This window comes from Eschrichtius robustus, chromosome 6 (assembly GCF_028021215.1).
Source record: "Eschrichtius robustus isolate mEscRob2 chromosome 6, mEscRob2.pri, whole genome shotgun sequence".
NCBI classification, from domain to species: Eukaryota; Metazoa; Chordata; class Mammalia; order Artiodactyla; family Eschrichtiidae; genus Eschrichtius; species Eschrichtius robustus.
In genome coordinates, this window is record NC_090829.1 from 63,936,180 (window position 1) to 63,952,395 (window position 16,216).

A 16,216-nucleotide genomic window follows, 5' to 3' on the forward strand; every position below is an offset into this window, starting at 1 on the left:
TGGTACTGGCACAAAAACAGAAACATAGATCAATGGAACAAGACAGAAAGCCCAGAGATAAACCCACGCACCTATGGTCAACTAATCTATGACAAAGGAGGCAAAGATATACAATGGAGAAAAGACAGTCTCTTCAGTAAGTGGTGCTGGGAAAACTGGACAGCTACACGTAAAAGCATGAAATTAGAATACTCCCTAACACCATACACAAAAATAAAGTCAAAATGGATTCTAGACCTAAATGTAAGACCGGACACTATAAAACTCTTAGAGGAGAACATAGGAAGAACACTCTTTGACATAAATCACAGCAAGATCTTTTTTGATCCACCTCCTAGAGTAATGGAAATAAAAACAAAAATAAACAAATGGGACCTAATGAAACTTCAAAGCTTTTGCACAGCAAAGGAAACCATAAACAAGACGAAAAGACAACCCTCAGAATGGGAGAAAATATTTGCAAACGAATCAACCGACAAAGGATTACTCTCCAAAATATATAAACAGCTCATTCAGCTCAATAGTAAAGAAACAAACACCCCAATCCAAAAATGGGCAGAAGACCTAAATAGACATTTCTCCAAAGAAGACATACAGACGGCCACAAAGCACATGAAAAGATGCTGAACATCACTAATTATTAGAGAAATGCAAATCAAAACTACAATGAGGTATCACCTCACACCAGTTAGAATGGGCATCATCAGAAAATCTACAAACCACAAATGCTGGAGAGGGTGTGGAGAAAAGGGAACCCTCTTGCACTGTTGGTGGGAATGTAAATTGATACAGCCACTATGGAGAACAATATGGAGGTTCCTTAAAAAACTAAAAGTAGAATTACCATATGATCCAGCAACCCCACTACTGGGCATATACCCAGAGAAAACCATAATTCAAAAAGACACATGCACCCCAACATTCATTGCAGCACTATTTACAATTGCCAGGTCATGGAAGCAACCTAAATGCCCATCAACAGATGAATGGATAAAGAAGTTGTGGTACATATATACAATGGAATATTACTCAGCCATAAAAAGGAACGAAATTGAGTCATTTGTTGAGACGTGGATGGATCTAGAGAGTGTCATACAGAGTGAAGTAAGTCAGAAAGAGAAAAACAAATATCGTATAGTAACGCATGTATGTGGAACCTAGAAAAATGTTACAGATGAACTGGGTTGTAGGGCAGAAGTTGAGACACAGATGTAGAGAACAAACGTATGGACACCAAGGGGGGAAAACTGCGGTGAGGTGGGGATGGTGGTGTGCTGAATTGGGCGATTGGGATTGACATGTATAAAGTGATGTGTATAAAAAAATAAAAAAATAAAAAAATAAATAAAATAGTAACAATTAACCTTACAGCTTACTTCTAAACAGAAATAATGGAAGCCAAAGACAACAGAATTGTGAAAGGACAGAAAGAAAACATCTATTAATATAGAATTCTATATACAAGAAAAATACCTTTTGAAAATGAAAGTGTTATAGAAATATATTCTAAGAAACACAAACAGAGAATTCATCATTAGCAGACCTGCACTAAACAAATAACAAAAGCTGTTCTTTAGATAAAAGGAAAATGATTGAGGTGGAAAAGCTAATATGTGTGTAAGTGAATATAGAATATAATCAATATGTGTGAGGATTGAATAAAACATGAAGAAAAATGAAGAGAAAAATATATGAAAACAATACTACATAATTGGAGAAAAGGGTAAATAAGGTTAAAGTGTATTAAAGTCCTTGCACTGTCTAGAAGGTGGTAAATTTATTAATTTATATTATAATTTAATAATTTGAAGATGCAGATTATAATCTCTAAACCCATACTTAGTATATAATAGTAAAAACATATATAACTAACAAGGTAATAAATGGTGTCATGATTAAAAATACAATTTAAAAAAAGTCAAAAGGAGCAAAAGTAATTAAGAATAGTTAAGAAAGATAATAAATGATAAATTTAAAAATATATCAGTAATTACATTAAATAGCAAACAACTAAAACAAACAAACAAACAAAACATAATCGAGTACTCAGCCAATTTCAAGTAACTTCTTCCACTTCTAGGGTGGTCACTTAGACACTCAATACTGGCCTCCAGATACCTTTTATATTAATATTTTCTGATTGAGTACATTGGTTTTATAGTCAGTCCTCTTATGTTCATATATTATACTGTCTCTTATGAGGGTTAAATTATAAACACAGAGTACATACTCTGAAATTAATTTTAACTCAATACCACAACCATTATTATACTATGATCACTGTTACCTCTGTATCATAAGTCATAGAATTTCATACCCAGCAGTAATATTACATTACTAGGATATATATGTATTTCCATTCATATGTAAGAATTCTTTTATAATGTAAAATCCTTTTTACTATGGCAGGAACCACACTGCTTTTTCTCTGTAGGGCATACTGATCAGTGTGTAATGGACATCTTTTTTGGTTAAAATTTGGCTTTATTATCTTTTTGTGAATCTTTTAAAATCAGAAATGATAGGAAATTCTGTTTTGGGAGATCTACCTTTATTTTCATAATTTGGTCTCTGCTCACACAGTTTCATTTCAATTTGATAGTGCATATATATCTTTGCAGTACTAGAAAGAGATATAAAATATCTCAAGGGTTTTTGTAGGATATTTAATGATTTGTCATTTTGCTTATACAACAGTAGCCATAATTTCAGTTTATTTTGAAAATAGGTCCAGAGTTTACTTGAACTATAATCGTAATTTTGAACATTGTTTAAAAATAAGTGCTTAAATAAATGCTGTTATTATGTGTGAATTATATCTCAGAGCCATTATCAAACAAAATAGGTGCTGTATGTAGATGATCTTGACCACTTCAAGCTTATATCACTGTAAGCAGAGATCCAAAAAGAAGCCATTATTCAGATAACTTGAATTATATATAAATCTGAACCAAAAATATTTCTCTTAAATCTAAAGTGAACCTGAAGTGGCTTTTTGATAGCCAGAGTATTTGTTTAACCTTGTTGTTCAACATCAGGATTATTATTTGTGAAACAGAAAGATTTTAATTATCAGCCATGGTTGAGGAACTTAATGTTTTGAGTTTTCTCATCATTTTCTTGGTAACTGCAAGTTAAAATTTTAAACATCAAAGCTAGGTGAAAAATGGGGCCATGCCTTTTTTATTTTATCTAACTGCTATATTGAGATATAATTCACGTACCATAAAATTCACCATTTTAAAGAGTATGGTAGTTTTCAATATATTCACAGAGTTTAATTAAGCCATGTCTTTTTAAAGGAAATATTTACAAACTGTGATACTTGTATCAGGAAACAGAGCATTTTGAACGTAATTTCTTGAAGATCATTTGAACTTTTTTTGAGCAGTGAAATAACTTTCATTTTGCACACAATTCAGCATCTATGATAGTAGCCAGACATGTAACAGGTTCTCAATAAATTTTAATTAAATAAGTGAAATTTGGTAAAAAAAAAAAAAAAAAATAGTGGATTATCTCTAAAGGTCATATTTTCCAGGTCATATGGAGCCCTTTTTTTTTTTTAAACTTTTTATTTTATATTGGAGTTCAGGTGATTAAAAATGTTGTGTTAATTTCAGGTGTACAGCAAGGTGATTCAGCTCTACATTTACATGTATCTATTCTTTTGAACTCTGTTTTTAATTTTATAAATAAAGAGGCCAGCCGAAATCAACTTTGGATTTATTAAATCCCACTTATATCTAGTGGGGGGTTGTTTATTTGGTTCTGGTTGTATATTTAGTGTACACTGGCAAGTGTTAGGATTGACGCTCTTGCTCCCTTCAGACAGTCTCTGAATTTGTAATTATCTCATAAGCTGAGTTCTTCACATTTTTTAATTGTAAAATTGATAGTGCAAAAAGTGAATTTGGTCATTTTTTTCTATCAATTTGAAGTTATGTGTGATAAACTCCAAATAATGTCTTTAATATGAGTATTAATATAAAGTGAAGTTATGTAGAAGACCTTTTTGTCGGCCCTCTGTTATTCAGAATTTATTTATTCAGGATTTTTCTATTATACTGGTTATAAGGAGGCTAAGCTTGAAGCGATAAACATCAGTTTTGACATTAGCCGTTCCAGGAAACAAAGTCAGCACCCTGGAGTATAATGCCTAAGTACAGAAAGAAACACAAGAGCCAAAACCATTTTTTTTTTTGTATGTACTTTTCTTTTTCCCTCCTTCTCTGATGATCTAATAAATATTCTCCCAGAATGATGAGAACATGTCTTAAAATTTTGTTTTATTTTTATTTTAAGGTAGAGATGCAGATAGGAGTTGCTGAGTTATATTTTTCTTGCTTCTTTATTATAGCCTCTTACTGGTTAAGAAAGAAGCATATAGTTTTGCCATTAATCTTACCAGCATTGCATGCTGTAGTTTGTCACAGGAGTGCCTTGTTTGTCAACTTTTATGCTCTGTTTACTGAATATGTAGCTCTTTAATTTTCCTCCCCAGGGCTTTTTGTGCTGAACTGAAATATATAATTATCTTTCCTAGCATGCTGTTTTTAACAACACATTACAGAGTGCAAGGGCTAGCAAATATGACATTTTCTTTAAGTTCATTAGAGTTACTTTGTTACTCTTATTTTATCTTTCTTACAGTAAGGCTTCATTAATCTCAGTTCCTTTTGCTTGGCTAGTAATTGGTAATCACAAAAATGTAATGGACTGTTGATTAAAATGAAACTAACATGAAAAATACTCTGATAAATATAAAGCGAAGGGGAAAATGATGCAATAATTACACTTGTGGATATGAGAAAAATATAAATGGATATGGATTTCCCCCCAGGATATTGCAAATACTGTTTATTGAAAAGCAACATGGCGTTCTATGCAGTTGTAGCCAGTCCATTTATTATTTGTCCCCCTTCCAGGACTTCAGATGAGGCAAGACCCCATCCCATTGCTTTCAGAATCTTCCTTGTCCTTTTTGTGGAACTTGTCATGAAAGATCACACCTGTGGATGAACCATCTACCACTTTTCACAATTGACATGATGCACATATATAGAGATTATACATTTAGCAAATGAATAAATAAACAATCGATCCTAACAGGTAAATAGAATTAGCACAGTTTTTGTATTTGAAAAAAGAGAGAATTAAAGAATCAGTGAATGATATAAGTCAATACACTGTATAAATGGAAACATGGAAAACATTTAATTTTGCCAGTCATCAAAGAATTGAAAACAGTGATGTTGTTTAATTTATACATTAAACTATATGGGAAAAAACTAAAGACAGTTGTCTGTTGAAACTGTTGAAATTATACATTACTGATGGCTGTGTAAATTGGTGCTATGATGATTTTTGAAGATAATTTAGTAATACATTTTAAGTGCCACAAAATTTTTTGTATCTTTTGACTTTAAATAAATTTCTAAGAGTAGAATGACTAAGGTATTAAGCCCCCAGATGGAAAGACTATATATGTAGATGTTCATTGTGGCCTCACTCATAATAGTGAAATAGTGGAAATAAGTGATACATTACAGGAATAGTTATATAAATTCTGATGTTTCAGCATATTGAAACATTGTGGTTAGACAAAATGGTAATTTTAAAGAGTTAAGTAGCAGCTTAGGACAATGCTTATATAATATTGGGTGAAAACAAAATTCAGATTATGTCTATGGTGAATAGAACTCTAAAATTATTTCTGGACTCTTTGCAGAAGAAATACAAAATAAATAAAACACAGTTATTGAGTGTGGTAGCATTTGATTAATTAGTTTTTTTGTTTCTGCAGTAAAATAGTTTTCAGACATATTTTTAAAACATTGAGCGTTTTCTTCTTCCTCTCCCATCAATAATCACTACCTAAACCCTTTGGGAAGCAAGGGGCAAGAACTAGATAAAGAAGCAGATTGGCCTTGCAGATCAGATGGGAATATTTAAATACCAGGAAAGAGGAAAGGATAAATTGTGAATAGTCTATTTAATTTTTTTTTTTACTTCATCATAGTCTCCGTACTACCTGCTCCCATATCAATGTTGTCTTTAAGAAGCAGTGTGCCATAATGGATTCAGCACAGGGTTTAGGTCAGATGGCTGATGCAAATTCTGAATCTATCACTTGTTAGCTAACTGATTTTCAGTAAATAATTTAACTTATTCAACATTTTTTATTTGTAAAAAGTATTGGGTGAATTAATTAGGATAGTATATGTAAGAGATTTTTCAAAATATAAAGCTCTTTGCAAATTTTGTTACTGTTTTTAATAAACTTGCATGTAAGTTGAAATAGGAAAAAGATGAGATATACTTAGTAGACTGAATTTAATGGATGTTTGGAATGTTCCTAAAAGTATTTTTCCCCGTTCTGTTGCAGGGATCTTTTATTTAGCCAGGTGTATGACAAATTAAGTGAGAATTCAGTGGCCAAAGGAGTGTTTTTGGAGTGCCTTGAACCATATATTTTAAGTGATAAATTGGTGGGGATCACACCCCAGGTAATGAAAGACTTGATTGTTCATTTCCAAGATAAAAAATTAATGGAAAATGTGGAAGCCCTCATTGTACATATGGATATCACCAGCCTAGATATTCAGCAGGTGAGTTTATAGGCAGTCTACTAATTTATGGAATAAACATCATTCCTTTATTGAATATATTTACCTGACTCATTGGGCCTTACTCTGTCTTTCATCAACCCTAATTATTTTTTAGCACTTTTTGGTACAAGGTCTCATAAACTTATATTTGTCAATATATTTCTTAGGAGTGTTCTTTACTTAAAGCTAGATTAGGAACTCCTGCAAGCCAGTAGTCTTCGGTTTCCTTGACATCCCCCAGAGCTCTTAGCATAGGGTTTATATTTGGTAGTTGCTCGATAAATGCTTATTGGTCTATCCTTCTTCATCAGTTTGTTTGTTCACTACTACAATTTTCATCCTGCAAGTGAATTTCAACTATAAGCACTTCCACGTGAAAAATAGAATATTTTTACTTTTGAGAGTATGATGCCATTTTTTTGAAAAGCTAGTTTATATGTCCAGAGTTGATAACTTTCATACATTAAGTTTTGAAATGCAGGGCATAGTATAAGAAGCAAACTTCAGGACATCTTAGCATGATCAGCCAGCTCATTGATAATATACCTCCAGTATATCTGAGGTCTCCACATAAGTTTTAAGTCCTTAATTGAGGAGCAATATGTATCTGACCTAAGACACTTCACTCTTAACTCTTCATTTAACTCTTCAGTCCTAATGCTGAGCAAAGGCACAAAGGTACCAAGGTGCTGAGCCCTACTGAGCTAAAATATGGTGACTTACAAACTTAGAAGGACCAAAGGTTTTTTGTTTGTTTGTTTGTTTTTAATGTGCAAAATCGCACGGAAATGAAGGGTTTGGAAAATGGTTATTGTTTTCTTCATGGAAGTTCTTTATGAATGGCTGTAAGTTTGCAAAGGCCAGGTCCTCTTTACATATGCCTTTCTGTCATGTGGGTAATTTGGCGTAATCTTCATGTCTGACAATAGGTCTGGTGATTTGAGAGCATGTTATCAATCTAGCTTTATTTACTATCATCTGATATAAGAGAAATTTCTAATTTCTTCTCCTTCCAACATTTTTAGCTTTTTCTCCAACACTAGGTAAATATTCTCTGCTCTTTTTCATGTTAAAACAACAGTTTAAACAATCTCCCCGTCAGATTCCCTTCTCTCCGTATCCAGCTTTCCCCTCCTTCCCCTTTGGTTACTGCCATATCACATTTCCCACTTGCAGCCAGATCCCTCCCTCCCTCCCTCCTTTCTTCCTTCTTTCCTCCACCCCTTTCCCTCTTTCTTTCTTTCCCACATTTCTTGAAAGCATTCTCTAGGTTGCCTCTTCCATTTCATTCACATCCTAATATTTCTTCAGCTTTACTTTCACTAGAGTCTGTAATGACCTCCAATGCTTTAGTGACCCTGGTGGACAAGGCTTATTATAAGGCTTACATTAGCAAAAAAAAGTTTGACAATAAACAGACAAACAAGTCAACAAGCCAGAAATATCCAAAACAAGTATTATGTTAAAAGTCAAACAGGCAGTATGATAAAGAGAGAATGAGAGGCTATCTTAGATGGGTCAGTTATAGAAAACCAAGAAAGTAACATTGAGTCTGATCAAATCTGGAATCTGAATGACAAGAAGGAATCAGTAGTGCAAAAATCTTGGAGGAGAAGACTGTTACAGGTAAAAACAACAGCTAATGCAAAAAAAAAAAAAAAAGATATGTGTTGGGTGCTAAAAGTTACAGATAAAAGGCAAACAGAGCTTGGTTGAAAGAGAGAGGTAGCCCTTTCAGGGCAAGGTACAGATTTTTCCTTTTTATTCTGAGTGCTATAGGAAATCATTAAAAGGTTTTAAGTGAGATCACTCTGATTTGCCTATAGATAACAGAATGAGGGGTGGGGGCCAAGTACAGAAGAAGCAAGGAGATTGGTTAAGAGCTGGTCCAGGAGGTAGTCCTGGCCAGAGATGATAGTGGTGGGATGGAGAGAGATGGCCTGACTTTGGATACATTTTGGAGGTAGAACTGATTTGCTGATGAATTGGACCTAAAGGTGTGGAAAGAGAGAATTTAAGGCTGTTGCCTAATTTTTTGGCTTGAAAAACAAGGTGGATAGTGATTCCTTTAAGAAGATTGGAAGACTGGGGTAGGTCTAAGTTTGGGAGACAAAATCAGGAGTTGTATTTTGCCATTTTATTTTGATAGCTACTAGACAGTCAGGTGAAGATATCAAGTTAGTGGTTGGATATATGGGTCAGAGGAGAGGTTAGGGCTGAAGCTGTAAAGAGATGTATGATCATGGCACTGGCTGAGAGGGCGGAAAGTGAGAGAAGAGAAGAGGTCCCAGAACATGCCTTTGTCTAGAAGGACTCTCCCATGACACCTCACTTCCATTTTCCCTCAGACTAGTAGTTTGTTTTCCCTTTGGCTATTCCTTGTCATTCTCCTTTGTTGACCTCTACTCTTCCACTTCGGTCTTCTCCTGTCACTCAGTAGTATAATATAGCTCTCGTAGGAACAGTATATAGGGTACTCTATACTTAAGTCATCTCTATTCCTCTTCCTAATCCCTTCATCTCTATTCCTCATCCTTACTGCTCCTTCTGCCTGCAGAGCCCCTAGTTTCCACATCGGCTTTTGGCTCACATACATGTATCCGTTAGGTCCTAACTTAAATATTGCTCCCTCAGGGATGACCTTCTGAATACTCCAGACCAAGTCAAGTTCCTTTATAGACTTACCACATTTGTAAATGAACTATTTGTGTAATTGAGTATCTTCCCTAAGTCATAATTCATGCACCATTTTGTGCCCCTTCTTTTGGTGAGTGTCCAGGATGAATGGAAGTTCTGTCAGGGTAGAGAATAGGTCTGGGTTTGTCTTACCTATCACTTTATCCACAGTGCCTAGGAGAGGACCTGAATATAGATGTTCAGTAAATATTTGTAGAACTAGTGACCAAAGGTAAGATGGATATGGAAAGGGGGAGGATAAAGAAGAAATAAAATCAGACATTGGAGGATGTTTAAAAGTAGCTATTGTACTGTTGAAAGTAACATTGAACCTACAACAGGTCTTACCCTGGCATTGTGTTTGAGTACTTCAATTTCAGTTTTTTTCAGAGAAGGAATAAGAAAAATTAGGAAAGAGAATTTAAGATCTTCCCCATTCTTAAAGCTTTGAGGAAAGTTATTGGTGAGATTTGCTCAATTGTGTGGACCAAGCAACTTTTCCTTTTTACAGGTAGTTCTCATGTGTTGGGAAAATCGGCTATATGATGCTATGATCTATGTCTACAACAGAGGCATGAATGAATTTATTAGTCCAATGGAGGTAAGATACATTCTAACTTATACGCATATTTAACACTGTCTATTAATGTTTTTTCCCTTCTCTCCATTTGCTTTGAATAGTTTGTTTTCATCCAATCACTTTAAAATTTCTTGTAGATTTATTAGACTTGCACCCATTGTTGTTTAGGACTTTAGATAGTCTTTAGTTTTATACCTTCTACCATTGCTTTCTTTTTTATCTGCATAAGTAGGTATTTAAATCCCAGGGAACGATAGATAAAATTAAAAGCCCATTAGACTTTAAGATTTTTTCTAAAAAATTTTGATATTATTATAGCTTTTCCAAAAGGTTTAAGAAATTCATTATATATATTTACTGTATAGAGTAATGGCACTATTGAGTAATATTATTTTGTAGATATATTCTTCTAGGGGAAGGTCCTGAAAATGGTGGGAGGTCATGATTTGCCAATTGCTAATTTGTTGCTTTTCCTATTTCAGAATTTTATAGCATTTATTATAATTTCTTATTCTCCTTACCATTAGAAGAGAGCATCTAAAAAGCATTTGGGCTTATTTTAAAAAGAACCAAACCCATCTTCATCTTGTTATTTCCCTTAGATTTATAGACAGAATTATGGGTTATGGATTGTGGATGCATGTCGTGCCCTGCCAGCCCATTGCTTTATTACAGTGACTTCATTACCTGGATCAGAAGACCCAGGCTTCTCCTGAAGGCATCCAGTCAGCTTTTTTGCATATTTAATGGACATCCAAAACCATCTTCAGTATTAAGTCAGCAGTCATTCTATGATATTTCAGTCTTCTTTAAATATATTTAGCTTGGTAGGTGAATATCCCTCTAATTCATAACTCCTTCAGTTTTGGCTGTACTTCTTGTCTCTTGGTCATTTTCCAAATGAGTGCCACAGCCCTCCCCACTGGTTTTGACCTTGACTGTCTGTATTTCAGATAAGTATTTTTAACATTTGCACACCTCTTAGCTGGCTCTTCAGTGAGGTCCATGACCTGCGCGCATGCAAAAATGTTCTCCATCCCACTATTAAACCACAATTAGGAAGAATGAATGCAGTTTCTAGTTTCTCTCAAAATAATCTGTGAAAACAGATTCTAATTTGATGCATTCTATGTCGATTAAAATGGTTATGGGGTTTTTGTTATTGTTGCTTTTGAAGTTTTTGTTTTGTGTGGATTTTTTATTCCCCAAAATCTGGTTTGCATTTATAGCTATGCATCTCAGATGGAACACTTTTCTATTGACGTTGCCTTGTTTTGTGTTAAGAGTAGTTTTCAAGTTAATGACTTTCAGCAGGAGCTTGGTATTTGTTATTAAATAGTCATTTGGAGATTTTAGCAGTGGGAAGTTAGATGCATCCTGTGATTGCTATTTTATAATTCTCTGCCTATAAAAGAGATCACTATTCAGTGTTTAAAGTTTAGTTATTTCAGTTTAAAGAGATTTAAACTGAAAATCACAGTGATTTACCAGTGATCCTACTAAAACAGTTCATGTCCACATTTAGTCATTTCAGTTTCAGGTCCAAATTAAAAGAATCTGAAAAAGAATAGATATGTGTATAACTAAATCTTTTTGCTGTACACCTGAAACTAACACAACATTGTAAATCAACTATACTCCAATATAAAATAAAAATTAAAAAAAAAAGAGGAACTGTAGTGCCTTTTGAAATTTTCTAGATTTTCTAGAATGAAAGACAGTGTCATCATACTTGAGATGACTACCATAGTTTCTGAAATCTTTAGTTCTAGTTTTGGCTGCTTCTGAGTGCCTTGTGTTGGGAGGAAAAACTTTTCCTCTACCACCTGAAACCCGAATGGTGGGGAGAGGGCTGCGAATGAACTGACAACAGGAGAAAAGACAAGGTTTATTCACAGTTGTACCGGGAGCACACAGAAATGAGTAAATCACTGAACAACCAGAGAAGTAAAGGTTTATATACCAGTTTAACGAAATTTGGGGTGTGAGGGAGGGATTTAGGTTTTCCTTGGAGAATATGAATAGTTTTATTGAGCTTTTTGTTGCTAATGAACAGCTGGCTTTGCACCACCTCCCAGTGCTAAGGGTCAATCTTCTCCTAAATAGGAAACTCCCTCCCAGGAAGGCCAACATAGTTTTGCCATTAATCTTGTGTTTTCAGGGGCTCTGCTTATATTTAGGTGTTTGTTTCTATGGCTGCTGACTGTTCGCGTGTTTTCAGCTTAAAGTAATCTTACCCTTTTGGTGGGCTATTAATCCCTTGACTTGCTTAATATTTTTTAAAGAATAAAGCGCTTTTAGGAACCTAAGGATATCTTATATTAGAAATAATGATCTCAACAAGGACCTTCTTCTAACTGGTATTTATTAAATGGTTTCTTTCAGTGAGGAATATAACAATAATGATTTCCCAGTGATCCTACGAAAACAGTTCATGTCCACATTAAGAGTTTTAATATTTAATCTTAATAGCAAATGACTATCTGATTCAATCAGAGAAAGGTGATTAATAGCATAAGATTTAGATTATTTTTTAAAATATTTTTTTCAGATGATGTTGATTGTTTTCCTATTAATTTTTATGCAGAAACTTTTCAGAGTCATTGCACCTCCTTTGAATGCAGGAAAGACGCTAACAGGTATTAATTTTCTAAGCCTTAATTTTTTTCTCTTTAAAAATATTATTTAAATAACAAAATTCACCAATTTTATGCGTACAGTGTGAACTTTGATAATCGTACATGATCATGTAACCACCACCATAATCAGATTTTAGAAGGAGCAATATAGTTCCTTCACACTAAAAAGTTTCCTCCTGTCCCTTGTACTCTAACCTTTCCCCACAGTCCCATCTCCAGGCAATCACTGATCTACTTTCCTTTATTGCTATTCATGTAAGTAGATCATACACTATGTAATCTTGATCTTGGTGTTTTATTTCTTTCACTTAGCTTAATGTTTTTTAAATTCATCCATGTCGTTGCATATATTATTTTGTTCCCTTTAATTGCTGAATGGTATTCCATGGGTTGGATATACTGTTATTTGTTTATCTGTTAACCAGTTGAAGGACATTCAAGTTGCTTCTGGATTGGAGTTATTATAAGTAATGCTGCTACGTTTGCGAATGAGTTTTGTTATGTTTTTAATTAAACTTTTTATTATGAGGAAATTGTAGCTTCACATGCAATTGTATGAAATGACACAAGAGATCCAGTATACTCTTTACCCATTTTCCCTCGGTGATAACATCTTGCAAACCTAAAGCACAATATCACAACCAGATATTCACATTGATAAAGTCACGATACAGAACAGTTTTATCACCACAGGTATCCTTATGTTGTCCTTATCCTCCATTGCTGACTCCTAGCTATGAATAAGTTTTTGTGTGGGCATATGTGTTCATTCTTCTTGGGCAGCTACCTAGAATGGAATGGATGGATTGTATGGTAAATGTATGTTTTACTTTCTAAGGTACTACTATTTGGTTTTTCAGAATGGCTGTACCATTTTGCATTCCCATCAGCAACATATGAGAGTTCTGATAGCTCCATATCCTTGCAGGCACTTGGTACTGTCAATCTTTTTACATCTTATAAAAATTTTAGCCATTCTAGTGGGTGGATAATGGTGTCACATTGTGATTTAAATTTTTATTTTCCTGGTGGTTAGTGATGTTCAGCATCTTTTCATGTGCTCTTGCCCATTCACATATCTTTTTTGTGAATCATCTGTTTAAATCTTTTAGCACTTTTTAGAAGAGTAAGGAAGAGGTGTTATTTGACTTCATATTATTGAGTTCTAGGCACGTGAACTCCCCACCGGAGCCTGTAAGAGTTCTTTATGTAGTCTGGATACAAGACATTTTAAAATATGTGTTTCGCAAAAATTTTCTCCCAGTCCATTGCTTACCGTTTTGTTTTTTTAACCATGTTTTTCAAAGAACAAAAGTTTTTAATCTTCATGAGGTCCATTTTATTTATTTTTCTTCAGTAGTTTTAGACCTTTGATGTTCTGGTTAAGAAATCTTTGTCCAACTCAACATCATAAAGATTTTACATGCCCATGTCCTTCTAGAGTTCCAGAAATATGTTGGAGCTTTTGAAAGCCCCTGCAGACCTCTCATTCTCCAGTTTTTCCCTTCAAGTTTTTTGGTGGGTCTCTAATTAGTCTCTTCTGGGGGCACTGCCTCTGGCACCTGTAAAGTTAAATAATGTGCCTTGGGGATAGTGCTGTTTGCTTAGAGTAAGCTCTGAGTCAGGACAAAAAAAAAGACAAGCCCTGAGAATGGAGCTGTTGAGTGAGCTGCCAGATAGGTTAGATAGTGACAGTTCTCTTAAGGATGGGCTTTTGGGGAGCTCCAAACCCATTTTGCCCCCTGGAGTGGTTGCTAGGTTGCTGGTTTTCACAGCTACCATAGCTGCAAGGCGGTTGGTTTCAAAGCTACGGTGAAAGTGGGGGAAGGGGGATGGGACTAGGTAATGTTAAGCCACCATGAAGCTCACAGTTCTTACCGAGATTCAGGCATTTTTCTTGAATAAACATTCCGTGGATTATTGCAAGCCTTCAGTTAATTTCAAGAGTTCTGGAAAAGTTGATTTTGACTGTTTCTGCCAGTATTCTCTTTGCTTTCATGGAGGAGCAGATTACTGAAGGTTCTTCCTCCACCATCTCATAGGTCAGTCCCTCTGGGTTTTGGTTTTGTTTGGTTTGCTCTTTTTTCCTCTCTGTTCTTCTCCTTGGATGATTTCTGTTGCTCTACTTTCAGGTTCATGCTTTGATGTAAACTCAGCTGTTAAATACACTCAGTGCATTTTTATCTTCCACAATAGTATTTTTCAGTTCTGTAATTTTTATTTGGTTCTTTTTTTATTGTTTCTGTTTCTTTCCCGCATCTCTTCATTTATCTGTTCAAATTTTCATGCATTGAAACATGTTTTATTTCATTGAGGATAAATAGTTGATTTAAAATTCTTATCAGTTCTAACATTTTGTTCATTTCAGGATTGGACTTGATTTTCTTTTCTCTTAAGAAAAATATATTTTATTATCTTGTTCCTTCATATGCTGGATAATTTTAGATTGTATCCTGGATATTTGAATGTTACATTATGGAGATTCTGGGTTCTATTATTTTTCTTCACTGAGAATTTTTTCTCTTTATTTTATCAGGTAATTTTCTTGGCTGGGCTTGAATTGCAGACTCTTTCTATTGTGGCTTTCTAGTGTGTCTCCAGTCTCTTCTCAAAAGGTCCTTTGTCTTTAGCTGGTCTGCTTTGATTCTGTCCCACGTGTGTGGCTTAGGGATCAGTCAGTGATGAAGGTAGTCAAGTTTGAGGATCCTCTTTCTGGCTTTCTTTTTGCAAGATTCTGCCAGTCTGTTTACTGTTCACATGTCCTACCTTCTCTAGTTCCCCAACCAGAAAAATTGCTCGTTTTCCCATGTGAGCCCCCAGCTGCTGCTATGCTTGCCACACAGACTGCACTTAGTCACAGGCTGAAAGCCTGTGATGGTAATTTACTTGTATACCTCCCTGTCTCCTCTCCTCTGAGCACATGAACTCCACACCAGAGCCTGTCTGCTTCTCTTCACACTTCAGGACCTTCAGGGAGGGAACTCCAGTCATGGTTCTGACTTTTTCTGTATGGCTGAGCTGCTTTGACTGTTGTTTGTACATGGTGGTTTAGGGATCAGTCACGGATGTGGGTAGATAGTTTGGAGATCCCCTCTTTGACTCTTTCCCTTTTGGGCTTCCCCTAGTCTCTTCCACATTCATGGTTTCCTGGCTTCACTTTTCTGGTCCCCTGTGCCAGAAAGATTAGGAGTTCTCCATCCCCCACCGCCTCTGTGTGAAGGTACTTGTGTGGCTGCCAGTCTGTCCTCTTCCCAGTGAGTGTGAACTCGCTGCCAGACTTGTCTACTTCTATTTCCTCTTCAGTAGCTTCAGGTAGCGTTTCATATTATGTCCAGGTTTTATAGGTTTTTTTTCTGTAAGGACAGGAGCACGGAGGATAATTTGGTAGAGTCTTAGTCCCTCTTTAGTCTTAGTCCATTTTCAGTTGCCCTGAAACTAATCCTTTTGAAACAAACTTGAAAATTGTCTTCCACATAATATATGTAGCAGAAGTTAAAGTAGACTATTAAGAATTCCAACCAACAAGGACCTACTTTAAAAAAAAAAAAAAGACTATTAAGAATTCCAAATGGAGTGGATGAGCTTTTGCAACAGAAAATTGTCTAAAAAAAGATTTTGGGGAGAGAAAAGTAGAAAGGGGGTCAGGAAAATTAAATACTGTGTCAATTCAGTATACATTTACCAAGCACTTCCATGTTCCAGATGCTGTG

General features: G+C 35.0%; 1 protein-coding gene across 4 annotated transcripts in view; it reads left to right on the forward strand.

Annotated features, from left to right (window-relative positions):
• The window catches only part of VPS8 (VPS8 subunit of CORVET complex), a 286,912-nt gene that overhangs the window by 98,048 nt on the left and 172,648 nt on the right, over nucleotides 1-16,216 (forward strand). For all 4 annotated transcript variants that reach the window (XM_068546385.1, XM_068546384.1, XM_068546387.1 and 1 more), the window contains exons 22-24: nucleotides 6,389-6,611; nucleotides 9,799-9,888; nucleotides 12,455-12,506. In XM_068546385.1, the coding sequence (XP_068402486.1) occupies nucleotides 6,389-6,611; nucleotides 9,799-9,888; nucleotides 12,455-12,506 (365 nt within the window). The remainder of the gene's footprint in view (nucleotides 1-6,388; nucleotides 6,612-9,798; nucleotides 9,889-12,454; nucleotides 12,507-16,216) is intronic.